At 38.3% G+C, this 21,972-nt stretch overlaps 1 protein-coding gene across 1 annotated transcript in view; it reads left to right on the top strand.

The window, feature by feature from the left end:
- Positions 1 to 11,528: 11,528 nt before the first annotated feature.
- The window catches only part of sntb1 (syntrophin, basic 1), a gene marked incomplete at its 3' end in the record, with an annotated part of 33,873 nt that continues 23,429 nt past the window's right edge, over positions 11,529 to 21,972 (top strand). Inside the window, exon 1 of the mRNA XM_079240010.1 lies at positions 11,529 to 12,072. Within this exon, the coding sequence (XP_079096136.1) occupies positions 11,538 to 12,072 (535 nt within the window). The 5' untranslated portion in view covers positions 11,529 to 11,537. The remainder of the gene's footprint in view (positions 12,073 to 21,972) is intronic.

Below are 21,972 nucleotides of genomic sequence, written 5' to 3'. Positions count from 1 at the left end.
ATCTAATAATAAGTTTACATTTTGTTTTCAAAGGTCAGTTTTAAAAGACTTAGTCTGTTAAAATATTTTTCAGCATAAGAAATATTTATTTGTGTTTTGTATAATTTGCAGTAATAGATCTTTTCAGATACACAACTCTGCATTGGAATAACTGGCAATGGAAAATGGATGGATGGAGGTCTTGTCATCTTTAGGGCAACAACAATGTAGGCAACATGGAAAAACCAGAAAAACTTCATTTTTTTGCAACCAGTTGATAATATTCTAATCGTCAATACAACTATAGATACTATGTTAGAGCAATCAATATATCTGCATCCCTAAAATTTATCATGATGGACCAACATAATGCATTGTCCCTCTGTTTTGTACTAAACTAAATGCATCTTTTTTTTAGGGATCAGGGAGAAATGGTCATCTAACCTGGAAACCAGTACAGGCTGTGGAAAGGGCAGCTAGCTTCCATCTGAAAATGGGTGGGAAAATGGGATTGGACTTTTCTCTGTCTAAATACAATGCAGTGTAAGGACAGCTGGAATGGAAACATTGCTCCCTCTTGTGGAGCCTCTGTCACCATGTTCTTGGAGTGGGTAAATAAAATCAGAACAAAATTGAAGCATGAATTTAATTATTATAAAACCTTGTCATTTTGTTAAATAAACCACAGCTTTAACGTTTCTTAATCCCCTCTACCACCCTCACCTTTGTTCACACAGTTATGTTATGACCATCATCACTCATCATCACTGTTTACAACACATGCAGGTGTGTACTTCATCTTCATAAAATGGAAAACACAAGAGAAACATTCATTAGTCATCTGGCATATGAAACCACTGAGTCTTTACTGACAGCCTGAATGTTCAACCAGAACCAGGTTTTGCTTCAACAGACAAAATAAACTTAAAGATGGAGCATCACAAATATTAACAAGAAGTCTGTCATTATTGCTGTTGAGTTTTTCATGGGTTAAGCAGGTTCTGAAGGGCATCATATTATATTATACATCATTGCTATTGGTTCCAGCTACGTGTTATACTGGCAGGGCTCATCTTGGACTGGAAGAAGATTTCTTCCAGTCCAATTTTCAAATTGGACTGGAAGAGCTTTAACGTTTCTTAATCCCCTCTACCACCCTCACCTTTGTTCACACAGTCCAATTTTCAAATTGGACTGGAACAGGCCATTTTCAAATTGTGGTTTTACCCACCAAAACCTCTGTTACCATGTAAATGAGAGGCCAGAATGCAACAAAACCTTTGAGTTATACTGTCTCAGTGTTGGGGTGTAAACAGGGCTATGAAAAAGATTTTTATTTCTAATGACTGTAAAAAAAACTCTTTTCAATGTAAAAAAAAAAACCAGTGTATCTTAAAATCTGCAAATTAACACTCATCATCTTATTCTTTTACTATTATTATTGTCGGTTAAAAAGACAAAAGACTATTTAAGAAGCTTTATCAGGCAACATGAGTTTGGGGGTCTGTCAGTGTGTGTGTGTGTGAATGATGATGTGTCTATTTGTTTTACTGTTTAATATATGTAAAGCACTTTGAACTGCTTCTTGTATGAAAGGTGCTGTACAAATAAACTTTGATTTGATTTGAACATATGGCTAAAAGACAACAAAAGACAATAAACAGGATTATTTACCACCATTAAGTGATTATTTAAAACTGATGATTTGTTTTAAAGATTCCAGAAACCAAACTATTCATCTTTAGATGTGAGCAGATTTGCCTCAGATGTTGTCTTGTGTAGTACACGCAAATGTGAGATCCAAAGTTATGCAAGTATCATGTTAAAAGTAAAACAGTAGTATTCCAAACACCTCTTCTTAGCCTCTGTGTCCAGCTAACCTTCTCAAACAGGCGGAAGCTGAAGAGCAGAAAATTTCTCTCACTTAGTCTGACGTCTGTGAAAAAAAAACATGAGGGGCCATTTTTCATAAAGAGGGAGAGCCCTTCCTTTTCATGATCTAGAAAATCACCCTTGTTCCCATTATCTTCACGCCTTGTGATCCTGTTTCTACCCATTTGGTTTGGTGCAATTTCAGAAATGCAGGAATGACCACACACATGGTGTGGGTTGTCACAGGGATCAAACAGAGAACACAGATATTGCGTTACATTACACACCACACTGCTTGCTCTCAGTCCACCGTTGACATTTTTTTTTTATTTCCTGGAACATCCGTTTTTTTTCTTCCTTATCTGAGCCATTTTATCTACGTACTCTTCCTCCAAATGGACTGTGTCATGGTTGCTATGTTCTGTGCAAAGCACACAAACACGAGGGTGGTCATTCCTGCGGAAAAACTCCACAATACTGTTGTGCTTCTTGAATAGTTTGTCCTCGAAGTTCTGCACAGGATTTGTCAGTTCATGTCTTTTTCAGGCAGCAAGTCTTTGATGAAGTTCTAGATGAGTTTTGCAAAAAGAGGTCAAACACACCAGGAAGGTTTTGTGGGCTTTGAAACTATAGCCAGAGCAGCAGTGACACGGTACCTGTCCAGGTTTTACTAAAGGTGTATCGTCAGCCATTGCATGATGAGTTTTAAAATTCTCCATGACCTCTCTGAACCCAGTGTTGGTTGCAACTTTGTAAAACAAAGTTGTAATGAACTTCTCATTATAGAGTGGACACTGATATTTCTCTTTGTCTGCTCAGTGCCTGGTGAGACCCGCTTTGCAGAAGTTGTGTTCACATGGAGGAGAAACAGGTTCGGTGAAGACCTCCAGACAAATGGAGCAATGAAACTGATCTTCAGCCAGGAAACAGCTAGATGCAGACATATCTACAAGGCAGATTGTTAAGTTATAGACCATAAATACTACCGACAAAGTTGATCAAAAGAGCAGTTGGTACGAGTAACACAACAACATGACAACACAACAAATAACATTTCTGAGTAAGTGCATTTTATTCCAAACAAAACAAAAACTACATATCAGATGCTTAAATTAGAATATTTGGCCATAGAAAACGTAGCCTTTTGAACCTGTAGGGAGTGACACATTTTTAAAAAAAAAAGAAAAAAGAAAGGGCTTCAGAACTTTCACAATTCTACATGAAAAGACCGTTTTCAAAAATAATTGCCAATTTTTAGACAGTTTATCACAGATGGCGAACCTTTACTCATCTTTACATCTACAAGGCTCTGCCTCTCTAAAATGCTATTTTTATACCAAGTCACTGACATGTTGCCAGAGATTTGCAAATCATTGCATTTTATTTCCATTTTACAGCATCTTCATGTTTTTGTCATTACATTGATTTCAGTTGATTAGAAGAAAATTTGTCCATGTAAAGGTAGTTAATAAAAGTCCTCAGTGCAGTTTTATTTTCCATCCCCTAAATGTAGATGGAATAGGAATGAGATCTGCAAAATACTTTAAAACAAATTATTGCATCATTTTCTTAAGAAAACTTGCGACCTGGGGCACCCTCTCTCCCAGTGATTGCTGGGATAGACTCCAGCTTCTCCGTGACCCATAATTGGACAGATGACAGAGGGAGGATGGATGGATGGATGGATGGATGGATGGATTAGAAAACAAAGACAATGTTTAGGATTGTGTTTTAAAAAGATTTCTTTAAAAACTCCAGAAAAATAAATAATTTCAAAATATAAGCCATCTTTTTCAGAAGAGCTGAATATGGTAGATGACAGTTCTGGTGCAGCAAAATGTCTCACAAACATCAAAAACCAGAATTTTTTTAATACTAAAGACAACTAAAGCAATCAGATTATCATTATTGTCATTTTATATATCTAAACAGTGTATACTGTAGTGACAATAAGAACTATCTAAAAGAGTTTGACAACGTTTCTCTGTAATAATCAGTGACAAACAACATGGCTACATTATTAAAGCTTCACACATCTAAGCTTATAACACACCTGTCAGTTTTTACTGATAACATATTATGATGTTGCATCTAATATCTTTGTACTGGCATTTATAGAAGATAAAAACATACAATTTGGTCCAGCTGACATAGAGGATGGATCCATTTAGACAATTTATTACCCTATTTCACAGTCAGGATGTAACCTGATTTAAATAATCAGCTCTGACCTTATATTGATGACACAGACTGCCGTGGAAGCTTCTGCCCCTCAGACTTCTTTCATTTCTAAATTATAAACTGCTGTCCTGTTTACAGTCATCAAAATGAACTGACTATGGATATCGTCTCCAACAAACTCCAGTCATCATTGGCATATGATTAAATGAGCCTATTATAGTTTTTCTCAGTTGCTTTGGTGCTTTTCTCTCAACAGAATTAACATTCTCATAATTATTGGTCCAAACTCTGTAACAATTAGTCCTTTGTGAACATCAGAGTAGCATATCTGATTGCATTGCAAATGCTTTTGGTCCTGTAACATTTGCTTTCATACAGTTCTCTGTTATTTTGTTTTTATATTATTTGCTTTTGTCATATTAGACTAAATTAGCTATGCTTACAATTGCAGAATAGTCTGTCCGCATAAAACTCGTAGTTCTCAATTTATAGCGCAAGTCATTACATGCAAAACAGTTCAATAAATTAGCTATCAAAATGTCCTGCAGAGGGTGTATTTGCCACTGGAGGAAATACTTTCCTCACTGCATCTGCATATCTGGTGTGATGTTGATGACAATTTGTGTCCAGACAGTTTGGAAGACAGACAAGAGTCATCTATTTATTTATTCATCTTATCTATTCAATTCAGTTCAATTCAACTTTATTTAAATAGTGTGAAATCACGGCAATGCCATCTAAAGACGCTTCACAGACAGGGAAAAACATAAGCCAATTCATAATAGTCTATATAAGGAAACCAACAGATTGAATTGGAGAAATCTATAACAGGAGTGATCAAGTGATTCTGTTTTAGTAATTCAACAAAACTAATTAAATAGAAGTGTGTGTGTGTGTGTGTGTGTGTGTGTGTGTGTGTGTGTGCGCGCGCGCGCGCGCGCGCTGTGGAAAATTACTATAAGATGACATAAAACATGAACTAAAAGCATAGAAAGTAAAATGTATTCAGTCACTCTACTAAAAACAGTAACATGTATCTTTACTGGATTTTTGAATGACTGTCCTTCCAGTGTGTATAATGCTGTCTTGAGCATTTTCAGGTCATGTTTTTTTGTATTAAAAAACGTTTACAGATCAAACTATCACAATGAAAACATGACTGAGCCACTTTAGTTCTTTGTTAGTACTCAGTGGTGACAGGACTGGTGACATTTTGACAGCTCTGACAGTTTCATTGGAATAAATTCTTGCTTTTAAGGAGTTAATTATCTATTTTTTTAGTAAGCAACTCACTTTTGCTGGTCATCCACAAAGTTCTGCAGTTTGTACTACCGGTAATTGGTTTGAGAAACACACTGCAGTGTAAATGTTAATTCGTTGAGAGGAATGCACCGCAGCGAGAAAAACTGTAAACCGTGACCATCTGTCACCTTACGCAGAAATTCTGTTCTTTACCCATTTAATTTAATTTCAATTTTGAGTGGGTAAACACCACCTGTGTGGAAAAAGATGCTCCACTAGTTGAAGACACACTATGATGCACAACTATATGGAGCTGCGGTTTGATTCAGGTCCAAAATGATGTTTTTGAGAGCTCTAAGACTAAATTTAGTCATTTTTTATGTGAATTCATCTTTTGTTCCCATGCTAATAGAGGTTTTGGACTTTCTAATAGTGCATTTTTCAAGTTTAATTTAAGGACATGAAGTGACAGGGTGCATGTAGGAGGCAGGGTTTGAAAATCGGGGGCAGTCTCTGATGTTAACGCTTCATTTAAAAATTCTTTTATCAGCTCAGTAGCAAACCTAGGGCCTATCCCACAAAAGTAGGACTCAGATATCCAAGATAAGTAACTAAGCAGGGCTCATCAAATCCAGAGCAAGCGCTTCCAGGTTTAATTGGTTGCACAAAGAGCAAGCCAGAATGAGCACATGGGGATTAATCGAGCTAGGCAAAATCAATCGTGACTCAGTGCACGTTCGAAGCTTCCTCAAATAGTCCCTCTTGATCTGTCACAGAAGCAACATGGCAACAAAAGCAGCGTGTCAGGAAATTCTTCTAGAAGCATATGAAGATTTGGACCAACTAAAAGCCATGCCATGGTGATAAAACAAAGAGAGAAAGTGTGGCAAAGTACTATACAATAAACCGCCTGAATGCATAAGAGGTGTACATCCACACAGTTAATAAAATATCCAATAATATAGTTGTGTTTTGGTGATAAATCCACTAAAATTGCAGATGTGAGTGAGTTGATGAAAATGTGTCTGGCTGTTAAAAGCACCATCAGATGTCTTTATCTCTTTCCTTTGGCCACAGAAGACGCTGTGTTATCAATAAGGAATTTTAAAGGATTGCATTAGAAATGATTAAATATAGGACAGGTGTGGAAAAACTACAGCAGAAAACTCATTGCTTTATGTTACACTGATGCATAAAATTCTCCCTCAGGTGCCCATGAGGAAATCTTCTCACAGCATTATGTTCAGGTGAACACAACTATTTGATATTGTCCATTAATGAACGCTGTACATGACTTGTGATTAGTTTAACTGGAAAACCAGCAATGTTGAGGCAAAGTGGTGGACTCCGTCTGGGAGGACCCCCAGAGTGCCATAACATGTGGATTGGGACAATGATCAGACACCAATATGTCTTTAATTATTTTTGTTAATATGCATGTTTTCAATTTAAGTTATATGGCTTATAGTGGCAGAAGAGTTTGTGTCATTTTAAATAGATTTGGCCTGCTGTGATGTTTGCACTGTATACCGTGCTACTGCATCTACTCATTGATCTGTTTATTTTTTTGAGTATGAATCTGTCCTGCACTTATTTCAGTGTGCAGAAATGTAATATATACAGACCTTTATTAATGATTATCTATTCTTCATTTGTATGATGGTTTGATTTTCTATTTTGAAGAGTGCTATGTGACTTCAGTTCAGCTCATGGTTCATCCTTGATTGATCCTTATGTAAAAAAAATAACATCATGTCACTCTTTGATGCACATTTGTATTCATATGAGATGTCTATTTTATATGTAATCTATGGATAAGTGATTTCAAATTATTTTAAATGCGTGCAATTAATGATCACAAGTGTTAGATAATGACAGTGATTCTAATTTACTGTGACAACAATGTGGGGTGGGCAGTGGAATAAATATTTGTCTCCATCTGTGGTGACTGCTGACTGTAATAAGGGATGAGATTTAATAAAGCCTGGAACTTAGCCTGGTTTGGAGCAGGCTAGCTTGACAGAATAAATTTCCATGGTAACGTATGTCATAACAGATCACCCCATCCAGTACGCAACCGGAGCATGGATGACAGAGATATCCTGGCTCACTCCCTTATCTTGGTTTTGTGCAATAGGCCCTTGTTGTGTATTATTTACCCATCTATCTCAGACATCTTGGTATGTGTCTGGTTATGCTGTGAAGTCATTTGTAAAAACAGATGGATGATATTAGCTGGAAAAGTCTGTCAGTGAAGGAAAATCTAAGATGATGAGGCTGGAAGGAGAAGAAAAACATGGATGATTTAACAGACAGTGCAGTAAGTCGCATGCATGTGTATGAACATGAAACACTTACTTCAATAATCAATGAATATAAAACCATCTGCCACTCTCACCATTAATTTAATCTAAAGTTGTAACACTTCTTGTTTTTTTCACTGTTTTTCAAACTCTTTTTTTCTTTTCTTCTCTTATTTTATTCTGAATCCCCAAATAGTTAAATATGTTAATATATATTTGGAAACTGAGGTAGACAAAACAGCTGCAGGATAAATCCTGAAACTACAAATAACCCCTTTCATTTGATGTACTGACAAAAGATTTAAAAGCTACTAACAAATGTTTATTTTAACTCATACGTACCTTAATTTATACATTAATATATTACGTCAAAGTTCAATTTTCTTTGCTTTAAAAGGAATCTTTGAAGCCCTCTCATGGGTCTAGCTCAGCAGATGATGTTTTTGAGTGAGTCCCCGTTTCATTTGTGCCACATGAAAGAACTTGTTAGCAAGAAAGCACAAACACAGCACACATTACTGCAAGCAGTTTGTGCATATAATGGCAAAAAGGTGCCATGAAATACAGAGAAAAGCGAGAATTTCAGGGCAGTAAACACAGATCTGAATGAAGCTGAATATTTTTACTTTTTTTTTTTTTAAAGCTCCACAGGGAACAAACAGTTAAATCCTGAAACCAACAAATATTTTGGAAGAAAAAAGAACAGAAAACAGTTCTTTAACCTTATGGTTTACATACTGTAAGTCTGTCTAATTGGTAGTGAACTTTCAAGAGAAAAAAGTAAATGAAAGACGTGAAGATAGGCAGACACAATAAAGGCTGAGAACTGGAGGCTGAAAGTAACAGCGGCAGGTAAAGAGACCAAGAGGAAGCTGATGGAGAAGAAGAAGTGAGGAAACAATGTTTGGAGAGAGGCTTAGGAAAAAGAAGAAGGAAGCTAAGCCACAACATTTAACAGTTATCCAATGTGATCATTAAACTTAAAACCAAAAAGCATGTTTAAAGCCACAGAAAATCCCATCACAGAACAACAATATGATTTCTCTCTGTTTTTGCATGAACACGCATCTCTGCTGTTGCTCCCTGTTGCAAAAAAAAAAAAAAAACAAAAAAAAAAAACCCAGTGTGATCAACACAGTGAGCTGACGGAAGATTAAAAACAAAGATTAATTAACAGACTTCAAACAGCAACACCTTTAATAAGACTGTGGTTTATTTGTTCAGAAGGTCATTAATATAACAAGGAATGTACATTTTATCTGAACTCATTTCCATATTAAAGTCTAAATCAGCTGTGTCTCCTATGCCTCATTAAACCAAAACATTTCTGTTGCACTCTTTTTTTTTCACAGAAAAAGTACATTAATCTGCTCTTTGGGCAGCTCAGTAATAATTATCCAATGTAGTTCACAGGGCGGGCCTGTCGCAAAGCTTGGCTTATGTGCAGCATTTTCGTTCTGTATTTGCATGATGATTACAGATTTTATTAATTATGAAACATTCGGTGAAGAATTAGAATATCACATACAAGCTGTATCTTCCCACAGTATCTGCACATAACCTTCAGGACTATAGATCAGCCATAGTTTGAAACTTTATTAAAATTCATTTTTGCATTATCTGTACTATTTAAGTTGGTGAAACAACTCTGTAATTAAATAAAAAATTAAATCAGCAATAAAAACAAAAGGCTCTCCCAATCTTTAAATAACGTTGAAACCTATAAATTAACCTTAAATTAATTAAATCCTTATTTAACCAGAATAAAACAAAAAAAATATATAAATGAGATTAAATGTCTATACAAAACTTGATATTCAAATTAATTATGAAAGATCAAGTTAGTTTAAAAAAAAAAAACAAAACTAAGGCACATAGAGCACAGAAGAAAAGTTGTTTTAGAGATATATGATGTTGGCTACAAAAGCCGTTTTGGATCCCACTGTGACGTAAGCATCAAGCTGCAGCTCGGCTGAATGTTTATACTTAAGTTGCCCGTTCCATGTTGAAGTCTAACAGAATAAATTTTTAAGGGAACAACATTTCCATCCATGCATATATAAACCAGGTAAATGAAAATTTGCTGATAACACACTAAGTGCTGTACCCTGTTTGAGTTAATGGATGCAAATAAGGGAAAAACTACAAAGGGGGCTACTGAGAGAGTTCCCATATAGTTTGTGCATTAATGTTCCATATTTTATGCAAAATTCACTTCCTAAAACTTTTCTAGCAGCCATATTTGTCCCCATATAGCGGGTAAATATGGCTGCAGGGCCCCCTTTTCATCAATGACAATAATGTCACGGATAATAATGCCACACACACATGCGCGCACATAAATGATTAATGCAGAGTCGTTACTTTATTAGTTAAAAGAATGTCAGTGTCAGAATTGTTATCTATTCTTTAAATGTTTTAAACCAGGAATCTCTGCAAACTACTTCAGTTGAGCTGAGTTCTGGATGAGATGGATGCTGCTTTAGTAAAACAACTCTTTTATATGATAGTTTGGTGATTTATTTCTAAAGTAACTCAACAGGCTTTTCTTTGTGTTCAGGATGAAAAGTCCCAAAGTTGTGTTGTAACTTGTTTGGCTTTGTACTTCATAATATCAGATGATAATATTTTGATATAGACAACAGACTGTGGTTTCTTCATTACCCACCATTGATTATTACATTTACTTGACCATTACCTGGTCAAGTCCAGAGGTGGATATGCTTCATCATATTTTCTTCTCAGGTACTTGAAGTCTCTCTTGTTGTTTCATCATCCTTTGCCATTTGGTACTTTTACAAGTTTGTCCAGTCCCAAATTTCACATTTTATTTAGCCTTGCTGAGCTGAGCTTTGCTGGTCTGAGTAGAGCCTATAAGATGCCTGTAAGCTTATTGAGGTACAAAGTCGTTTCATACAGTAACCAGCAGGTGTCGTAACCACATCGTGGTTTCGAGCAAAGTTTCCCTCCTCCGTTTGTAACAGAGTGGGATGCGGAGCTTCAGGGTGACAGTTGCTGGGGATGGGGTTAAATGTTCCTTTATCCAAAGACTGTCTGCAGAGTTGCAGGTTTCATAGTAGTGACAAATTGCTGCTATCATCTGGACGGGAGGAAGCTTCCACGTTGCGCTTTTCTCCATCTTCTTTTTTCTCAAAATTTTTGTCCATTACTGGGTTCTTCCCAGTGAATAGATGTAGAACAAGTTCTTTGAGAGGGGGCTTTAGGAAGGGCTGACCTTCCTAACTAAACACAGGCTTTCTGTTTTTCCCTGATGGATAAAACCGGCAGAGGCACATTCTTGCAGGCGCGTAACCGATCTAAGTGATGCGACGTGAACGCGACCTTGTACAGTACAGCGGGGCTCATTAGTAGATTACGAAACAGTTTTAGGTCTGGTTAAGATTTTGTTTTTGTAAATAAAAAAACGTGTCGTTATGACTTTTTTTCTGATCAAATTGCGCACAAAACAGAAACACCCCAAATGACAAATCACTAAAACATCTTTCTTTGCATTTTCACAGAAATGCGCAGATTAATATAGATTTTCATGTCCAGATATGTTTTGGAATATTGTAAGTACGAGATGCCAGTGACCTTTGAATGAATGCTATTGAAGTTTTTCTATGTTGGCATGCATGTATCTGGTTGTGTTTGAGATGCACTTGTACAACGGTGAACAGTTTGCTGAATCTAAAGATGTGATCGGTTGGTGTCAGGGGGAGGAAAACTCCACCCAAAAGATAGGATCTTTGGGCAGGCGGAGCGGAGGGCAGCATGTGCTGAGAGGGTTCTGGCTGGCTGCTCGGGACGCTTGACAAGTCCCCACTGAAAAACTTCACAGGGTCAAAGTCCAGCCTGCAGCGCAGAGGAGACGGGGTGAAAGTGGGTGTGTGTGTGTATGTGTGTGTGAGAGCGCGCTGGGAACTTAATCACATGTGATTTTACAGAAATGCTCCAAAGATGGCGGTGGTAGCAGCGGCAGGAGCCTCGAGTGGCCCTGGAGTGCAAAAAAGTGGATTTGTGGAGCTTTTGGTGCGGGAGCGGTGGCACAAAGTTTTGGTCAACTTGAGCGAAGAAGTGCTCACGTTGAGCTGCGAGGAGGGCAGCGTTAACGACAACGTCAGCTCCACCGGCGTTACCAATGGATCTTACCTTGACAACAGTAACACCAACTCCAATAATGGCCCCCAAGTTGTTCGTACCGCGTTCACGGACCTGCCGGAGCGAGTGCCCGAAGCGATCGCCAACAAAAAGCGGTGCGTCAAGGTGACCAAGCAGGAAGTCGGGGGACTCGGCATCAGCATTAAGGGGGGCAAGGAGAACAAGATGCCTATCCTCATTAGTAAGATATTCAAGGGGCTTGCAGCGGACCAGACCCAGGCTTTATATGTTGGGGACGCCATCCTGTCTGTGAACGGAATGAACCTGCGGGACGCAACTCACGACGAGGCTGTGCAGGCGCTGAAACGAGCCGGGAAGGAGGTGACTCTGGAAGGTAGGCAGATGGATCACAGAAACGGGGGGGGGGGGGGGGGGGCTTTCAGACGAAGAGCGTATGGCCAAGGGAATCACAGATTTTTTTTCCTTCCCACATGCATGCTCTCATTAATGACTTCCCACGAGATTAAATCTTGTTTTTTTAGAAATACACTTGTGCGCGACTGTGAGTGAATGTAGCTGACATTGTATGGGACCAAATCAATCAAAGACCCCACATAAGCGGTGGCCCATGCGGACCCCTACCTCTCTGTGAATAAAACATGCAGTTAGGGGTTGAAAAAGCTTTCTTCTCCACACTGATGTTTGTCCAAGTAGAGTGTTATTATACCTGCCAAGTGAGAGTGAGAAGGTGTTGAATAAATCCCTGATGAAATGAGGAGAGTGGAAACAGCAGGAGTTCGAGTGTTGAAACCTTTTCGGGAAAACCATAAATATCACTTGAATGAAAGGGGCTACTTGATAATAACACTCTTAGGGGATTTTGGCCTAATTTTTTTTTTTTTTTTTTTTTTTTTTTAAATCAGCAGGCTTAATTTATTCTAAATTAGTTTATAGTAACTCTTTCCGCTGTATTTTATTCTGTATAGTTTGGAAACAGGTCACAGACTGGTTGCCTTTTTAAGAAAACATTTGGGGGGGGTCAAGAGCAAGACTTGTAGCAAGACTATTTATGAGTTTGAGAGGCAAAATATTTCCTTAATTGTGCCATCAATGTAAAGTTGAACAGTTGTTTTCAGAAAAAAATATTTAAAAAAAAATCAACAGAACAACAAGCACTCTCCACTATAATGGGTAATCTTAATTTACCCACCTGCACAAACACACAGGAAAACATTGGACACTAGTGTCAACTTTTGAGTTTTTATACCCGTTTCAATGAGGACTTGAGACCATAAGAACAAAGCACCTCTTTCAGTCATGCACGTCACTTTCTCATATGCACACGCGTGCGGTGATCACTCTTCCCATGAGGACACACTGGCTGCACTGCAGAGGGGAGAAGCCGGTCCCAGCTGAGAACTTATCGAGATATAAAAGAAAAGGAGGGAAGGAACGAGGAATGGGAGGGTGAGGAGCTGAAATGTGAATTTAATGGGGAAAGTGCTGAGAGGAAGTGAGATGGATGGAGCAAAACGGAGGGAGAGCTAACAAGGGTGGTTAGAGACTGATATAACACAGAACTGGGAAGGTTAACAGGGAGATATCAGAGACATGGCGCTTCTACATAAATGCAATGCAAAAGATATTATTTGCATTTGAGGTTTTTTTTTAAACATCGAGGAAATGCATTAAATGCCTTGTCAGTGCTTTGTGTGACTGCTGCTGAATGTGTAGCCAAGCATGCTCACATTCACTTGAGCATAGCAACATGCAAAGTCCAAGAATAAGAGATATTTCCTCTTTACTTCCTCAGAGTGAACCACCTTTTAAGATTTTAAAGAAGCAGAATGCATCGTATGAGGAAGGAGATCAAGAGGAAAGATCTGATGAATCTCTTAGGGGAAAAAAAAGTACCTGTCTCATGGGAATTATGCATGCTGCTGCATCTTTGTTCATTTTGTCTGTGTGTCTTTGTACATGAAAGACAGTTTGCAGTCTGTGTGTTTTACAGAAGCATTGACAAGTCATCTTGGAAACCTATTAGGAAAATGAAGTGCAGTTTTAGGAAATAACAAGCTGTGACAACACTGATCCAGGGGAATGGGATGCTTGCAGTTTGACCCTGCTCTCTAAATCTGCACTTCAACCACACAACCAGGGTTCAAACCTCCGTGTCAGAGAGCCACCGCTTTGTTGAAGACTCCCTCGAGCGAGAGTTTCACTCTCTGTTGGCCCTGCGCTGTGCTCAGCATGAAGTCTGACAAGCCAATTGGGAAGTACTTTGGGAGGCAGTCAGCTGTCTGCAGCGTTCTCTAAGCTCCCGGCAACACAGCCAGTGGTGTTATGGTGGTCCTAGCTATGCAAAAAATAAATAAATAAATAAAAATACAGGCACATTCCATTATAAACTATTGAGTGTTGAATGATAGCGTTGTGGACTGTGTGCAGAATATTTTAACTTTAAGCCTAAAACTGTCCGCTTTGTGCAGTGCACTTTCACTTGACATTTGCCTTGAAGATTGTTTGCTAATGAGGTCCTCTCTGAGCACGGCCTCATCAGGTCACCTTTAAATGCTGGCATAAGGCAAGCCGCAGTCATAAAGGTGGTGGCGCGAGCTTCCTTTCTGACATTTTGACATGTCATTGTGAGCTTCAGGAATACCAAGGCTTGAAAATGAAGTCTCAAAGTGGAATTCATTCATCATTTATTATTTTCTCTGACTGTGACATGTCAAAATGTCTTCTGTGACAAGGTCTAATGGCCGACTGTGCACAGGTGATAAAAGAGGAGGGTTTGGAACTTTTCTTTGAAGCTTTCAACACTTTAGAGCAATGCACAGATGCATTTGAGGACATGTTGTTTTCCGATTTGCATGATTCATTTACAGAAAGTATAAAAGATGGAGAGATCAGGAGGCAGATGATGAAGCCAGGAGGGGGTTGCGACTGCCAGCTTTTCTCCCCACAAAACATTTTGGCTTTGTGACGTAATTCCTTCTTGAATATTTTGTTTTTGCCGTACTGAGACCTTCACATGTTCCAGAGGGATTGTTGGCTGCTTTTCATATGCAAACACCTCCTCTCCCAGTATCAAGCCTTCATACAAGTTAAATAACCAGGTTGACTTTTCAACTGCTACCAGTACCCCCCCCTTCCTTTTTTCTGTCAAGAGATATATCTGATCCCCCAAGCACAAGGAGAGGCTGGGTTAGTTATTTAGGAAAGAAATAAGTTAATTCTTTAAGTGAAATCCTGAAAAAACAAGAAAAGTCCAAAGGTTGACTTGGAACTCAAAGGCTAAATTATTTTTACTCATTACAGATTGTCTTCCTAACCACAGGTGTTCATTACACACACCAGTGGGAAACCTTTGAACACTGACTGCGCTTTTTTTTTAGGATGTAAAAGAAGAACTGACAGTGCTTGCTCAAAGGGAATCACTTTTTTCTAAGTGATCTGAGATGATTGCTACTTTGTGGAAGGGAAATTAAATTTAACCGAAAACTTTGTGGCATTAAAGAAATATGTATTCAGCAACCGAATCAGTTTCTTCTTCATGTTAATCTGCACAAATCTTCTTTTTTTCCAGCGTAAGAGTATAAAGTTTCTGCTTAGTGATTCTACAAACAAGATTATGTATAATCTCAAGGTACCTTTGAGATGTGATCAATGAGTCCCAGTGTATCTGATGGAAAAGGCAAGACTGATATTTCAGTCGATGTAGAAACACGTCATGTATAATAACACAAGCTTCACACTGACAAGTAATTTAACCTTCTCCCACAACACAGCAGAGTACTCAGGCAACTTTTCTGACATGACTGACAGTCGATCTCGTTGCAGTCGTCTCCCACTTGCAGTGTAAAGCAGGTCTCAGTGACAGCAGTGAATTCTGTCACCATTCTGCAAAAACAGCTGCTTGATCCTGAAAGTGGAGCAACCAGTTAGAGATCCCATGCAGACTTGTCCAAAACCAGCAAAACTGGTGGTGTCCTGCAGATCAGTGACCTCTAACACATTCTTACATCTCACTTTCTCATGTAATCCTTGAGTATCTGTTCATTGACGAGTAAACATATAAAATGTCCCATATGCCTGTCTAAATGTTTAGTTAGACTTTATCTTGTTGTTTTATGATATTTACTGATTTTATTATTCAAATTTGAACAAGACTTTTTTTAGCATGTGGACTTGTGAAGAGTGCCATCTTAGTTAAACTAAAATGCCTTTTGCACCTCCTTGTGTTACAAAGCAGCATGCGGTTATCAAAACTTTGCTTTACCGCTCATATTATTAGCTCTTGATTGGCAGTGGCTCAGGTGGTAGAGCCAATTGTCGGGTCCTGCTCCCCTACGCTGCAGCCCTGAGGGGTCCCAAGCCAGAATAAATGCAGAGGGTTGCATCAGGAAGGGTGTAAAACGTGCCAAAATACACCAGTTTGGTAATTTGTAGCCGATGATTCGCTGTGGCGACAACTTCAGGGGGAAAAGCCAAAAGGAAAATAATGTTATAAGTTCTCGATTCCAGGCAATCCTTGTATTCAAGTTTCTGTAAGCTGAAAACACATATCTTGCTTGCAATTTTTAACAAGCTAATCATGTTGTCATGTTGAGTGGAAACTCCCACTATATCTTATTCCAAGTATCTCATTAAAAAAGTACATAAAATGTGCATTTAACACAGTGGAACTGGCTGTAGATGAGAATCAAATGTAATTCAGTGCATATGAACCAGTATTGTTGGCAAGCATCCACATGGAAGCTCTGGCAACAAATAATGAAAAGTCAGAATACAATAAAGAACACCTGCAGCACTCCAGCAGGCAGGATGTGAGTCAGTGTCCTGTAAGCTCTCTTGTTTAGTCCTTAACAAGCTGAACCTGTCATCTCCTGACATCTGGAAGAAAGTTGTGTGTGTGTGTGTGTGTGTGTGTGTGTGTGTGTGTGTGTGTGTGCGTGTGTGTGCGTGTGCGCGCATGTGTTTTTCTATGCTGCTGTCAGCAGTTTCAATGTGCAAGTCTGTGTCTCACTGTGTGTATTCATGCGTGACCAATATGGGCATCAGTATTGTAGTCTAGACTGATGCCACAGTGTGTGTGGGTGTGTGACTTAGTGTGTCTGTCAGCTGACTGTTTATGTCATTAGAGAAACTATCATCTCCTTCCTTTGTTACAGCTTGTGGATTCTGACTCAGAGCAGATGACACGGCCGATAATAACAGCAACTTGTGGCGTTGTGCTGGTGATTGTTGTGGGGAAGATAATAGATTGATTCACTCATTCCTCTCCTGTGTAAACGTTTCTACAGCCAAAACAAAAGCAGAGGCCTGCAGCTAAGACTCATCTGTTGATCCTGTTGACGTTGTCTAGCGAGAATATGAACTCCAGTTTGGATTAAATGTTGTGCTTTTTGTTTGTTTGTTTGGTTTCATGCTGTTTGTTATTGTAGTTGTAAATTTGAACTTTTCTGTCGTGGTTTTAATGCAGATTCAACAAGGTGGCCAAAGAAGACACATAGAATATACGCTGCCTGAATTCACAGAGATATTGTATTGATGGAGGGAGAGTCTGAGTACTGCATAAAGCCTACACCAGCAGCTCCCTAAGACTCTCACTGGGGTTCAGGTCTGGACTCCACCTGTTCATGGTTAATGCATGTCTAAAAATGACTTCTCATGCTCCCTGCAGCTCCCACGCAACTGCAGCAACCCCAGATCATAGCACTGCCCCCACAGGCTTATACTAAAGGCACTAAACATGATGGCTGCATCGCTTCTTCAACCTCTCTTCTTACCCTGATGCTCGCATTACTCTGCAGCATGGTGAACCTGGACGCATCAGATCACATGACTTTCTTCCATTGCTCCAGAGTCCAATCTGTATAAACAAAGTTTTCTAAAGCAAGCCATTTTTTCCAGTTGCCATCCCTTATTATTGGTTTTCTTATGGCTACTCAGCTGTTAAGTCCCAATCCCTTAAGTTCCTTTTCCTGTTGTGCACATGGAGATGCCCTTTCACTATTCAACATGGCCCTGAAATCTGCTGTTGTTTTTCCCCAATTTGATTTCACCAAACGTTTTAGTGATCCCCAATCACAACTTTTTTTCTTTTGTATTGAGGTTATATTGTATTGATACTTTGTTGCATCAACAAACAATTTGTTTATTTAGTTGCTTTATGAACAAACACAGAGTAAGGATCCTAGTAATCCTTCATGCCACCTAGTTTGAGTCATATTCACAAGCTTCTGTAACTTTGTGCAACCTCTCAATCAACCTTTCTTTAATCTTTTTCATATGAAATATTAAGAGTCAGATTTCAGCCCTTAGGATGATATTGTAATTTCTGCTATTTTTACAAAGTTGATCATAATTTCTGTTTTAAGAACAGAAAAACAAAATCATTTTAAAGAAAAAGAAACTACAAATATGACAGCTGGTGTACATTAATTATACCTTAATTATACATTAGTTATACCTTGATTTGCAACTATAAAACAAACAATTACAGTAATCATTCTTTACTTGTACACTTAAATCCTCCCATTTAAGTCAATCAGACACTCTATTCCTCGTGACCCATTCAGAGATCATAAAGCGTCTCCTTGTGTATCAGTAGTAGAATGATGTTTCCACTTATACACAGCTTCATTGAAACATATTGCCTGCTCTGGGTATTTTGTATTCTTCTGTTGGCTCAGCTTTGCATTCTTCCCCTTTTGACTTTACCTTTATTATAGTGATTCTCTTCCTCACTGAGGCACAGTGGCTCACCCCACTGCATCGAATGTTCAGTTCAGTTTTCAGGACTTGGTCATAGTTTTTGCAGTCGCTCAACTTGTCTGACAAAGGCCAAGCTGGTGGCGTGATCATTTTCTGCCAGAAGAACCCATTTAATGATCTCAGTAGAAATACATAGACAGCTTGCAGTTTTATGCAAGTTATGTGAGGTTTGTTTTTTTTCCATGCTAGACAACGTCCCAACGTCTGTGTTTCAGTGACACCCACTGTCTGGACCTCGATAGACACCAAAGGGCAAAAATGGATGAGAAAATGCATCAATAGGAGGGTCAGGTGTTGTCTGTGCTACTTTCAGCATAATCTAACATTTTTATTTCATAGACTTGTTCACAAAGAACAGGAAGACTGAAGAGCTAATTGGGATGCCTCGATGAAATTGCAGTACATTTGGTTTGCAGCGTTATAAAGGGAGGGCTGTGTTAATTGGTCTGCACAGGCTGAAATGGCCATAAAAGCTGATATAGGCCAGGCATTTTGTCAGCAAAGAGCTGAAATTGACTTAATTTCAGATTAACTGTGAACTTTTAAGAACAGCTGACTCTTAATAATTGGAAAAAATAAATGAAATCCTCTGAAATCCTGGCCATCCTTTCAGACAAACTAATCAATCTTTGTTAATCTAATAATCTTTGTTTTCTCACTTTTGATGTCTCATATCATTTACAATATGTTAGAAAATTACATTCAATACATCTTCACTAAATCCAAAGTTATGAAAACATATCTGCATAATAAAGGTGTTGAATTGGAGGTGAAATGTCCACGTTACAATCCAACTCTAAAAAAGATCTTCATCTTAGCCATATCATTTGGGTAAGGCGGCATATACCATCATCAGAATTATAAAAAAGATGCCTGGAGGGAAGATCGCTAAAGCCCTTTTGTGCTTCTTTAGTATCCAGATATCAATACTGTCGTAACAGGCTTCATTCTGCAGTCAGTGGAGCCTTTTTGTTCTTTTTTTGCCACTTTGCTCCACTTAGTTCTTTCACCCTCAACTTTCTCTCCCACAGGCTTAATGGCAAGAACACTTTTTATTTTTTTTATCTGTTTTGCATTTTCTTACTCAGAGAGCATATGGAAGAAAGTCCTATAATTTCAGACCTCATTAAGCATTGTTAAACACCATTAAAGAGACGGATATTATAATCTTACCTGCTGTCATGTGTTTAAGGCTTGTTTGTGTGTGTGTGTGTGTGTAAAAGACATGATTGAAATTCAATAATTTCACATAATAAGCAAAAACTCCTAAAAAAATGGATTTCATCAGGTGCAAAATGTGTGAGTGAAGGACTGTGTGCAGAGAGTGTGTGAATGGCATTGCTGTCAGCAGAAGGAAATGGTTTAAAAGGGGAGCTGAGCAGCTGCAGTGGCACATTCAGAATTGGAATAATTTTAGAAAAGATTTAATTGTGCATGCATGCTCTGTCTTGGACTCAAGCATGAGCCAGAAAAATGGAAAATAAAAATCAAACAGATGGAGGAGGGACAGCCCTTATTTAGCTCTTTGGTTTGACTTGCATCACAGTGAAGTGGTCTGGTTAGAAATGAAGGCTGAAGTAGCATCAGTTCCATCTTTTTTTTAGTTTTTCTCCAACTATTGAGGTTGTTGTACAGAGTTGGCTTGTGTTGATGTGAAACAGAAACACGACCTGAGGGAATTCACAGATATGAACGCACGAGCTACCTCCCATATACTTCCCCCTATCTACACAGCTCTGTATCCAGGCACAGAATTTAAATTCCCTTCTGACACGATATTTATGATGGAGAAAATGATAATGATCTGCTAAACACAACTTTTTTTTTTAATTGTACATAATATTTTAGAAAGTTAAGTGCAAAAAAATGATTCACAAATCAGCTAATTAGCTGCATAATTGCATATTATTTGAAAATGGTTTTTTTTTCTTCCCAAAAGTAAACATAAGTGGAGATGGATTTACTGGATGTGTGTAGCTGGATAGATAATTTAGCTTTTTTTTTTTTTTTTTTTTTTTTTACATCTTGCTTTCTGTTTTCTCACCAGAATCAGAAGCACAGAGAAAACCCAAGCAGGTCATGCTGATAAACTGCTTTTTGTATGGTTTCTAAAGAGAATTTTCATACACGCTGTCGCTCAGTTGTATGCTTTCATCTTTGAGGAGGTGTGCTGCTGCTGCAGGCAGGCCCAAGGCTGTAGTTGTAGTGCTAGCTTTAAAGCACAATTAAAGCTATTTAGTTTCAGTTTTACTCCAAGCTGCACAATTCCTCTGTTTTAAAATGATCTTGTGCACTTGATGAGCAGGAGTTATTCGTATAGAAATCCATAGTCTGTATCATAACCTATATATATAATATATAGATATATATAAATTGTCTCACTACTATTGTTTATATCTAAATTCCTTTCTAATATAGACTTGCTACATACCAGTAGTTTGTAACAAAAAGGTAAAATTATAAAATATGTGTAACAAAAAGGTAAAATTATAAAATATGTGTTCATACGCTCAAAGGTTTGTGTCTACAATTTTCAGTTTCACAATTTAGCCCTTGTTGATGCAAGCAACATCAGCCTTGCTTTCATCATTTGACTGCAGCAGATTAGATCTTTTCAGTCCATTGACTTCTATTGTACCAGTATAAATGGATCAGTCATTTTTCTACCCTTTTAATCTAATCTGAGTGTGTGGGGGATTATTGTACTGTGTAACTGGATGACATCATTGCTGCAGGTCAATTGAGGACTCTCCCACATTAGCCTTGTCTCCTTCCCTGTGTTTTCCCTGTCATCTCTCCTCTACAGGTTGGCACTTGGCTCGACACACACTTCACGGTGATTTTTACCCAGAATAGCTCCCATGTTGGGATTACCAGTGGCACCAGGCGCATGCCAGTTATGTGTGGCTTGGGATATGCCAATTAGCCATCCAGGCCATGTGCAGCATTCAGAGCATTCACTTTATCTCAGCCTCTTCATTCCAGTGCACCTTTTCTGTTTTATTTTTCTGAAAACATGAGTACACGGTGGATTTAACATGGTTATTAAGCCTGCAGTGGTTCGCAGTTTTAATTTTACATGTAAAGCTTTCTGTTTTACCATTTGGAAGGTTTCCCAGGTTTTGTAGCATCAGCTGCTGAAGTCCTATCAGTAGAAATGAGGGGAAAGGGGGTGGGGTTTGTTTAAATGCTTTAGTCATCTGTTAATCTGTCTGCCTGTTGCTACAGAGACAAAGTGTGACTCATAAAAATATTTTGGATTCTTTTGTTGTAGATATATTTTAATTTTTTAATATTTAATGTTTTAATGCAAAGTAAAAGCCTCAGCCTGAACCAGGTCTACCTTGAAAAAAAGATTTTAATCTCAGCAGGACAACCTGCTTAGGTCAAATAAATAAATAAGTCTTAACAAATTAACTGAGAGATGAAAAGATGCCTGAGTGTGTTTGGGCTTATGGCATGTTTGTATTTTGCTGCGTTTGTTTCACACTGGCAGCAGAGAGGGCCAACTGTG

The sequence above is a fragment of the Telmatherina bonti genome, assembly GCF_933228915.1.
Source record: "Telmatherina bonti genome assembly, chromosome: 5".
In the NCBI taxonomy this organism is placed as follows: domain Eukaryota; kingdom Metazoa; phylum Chordata; class Actinopteri; order Atheriniformes; family Telmatherinidae; genus Telmatherina; species Telmatherina bonti.
This window is presented reverse-complemented; position numbering and strand designations above follow the sequence as displayed.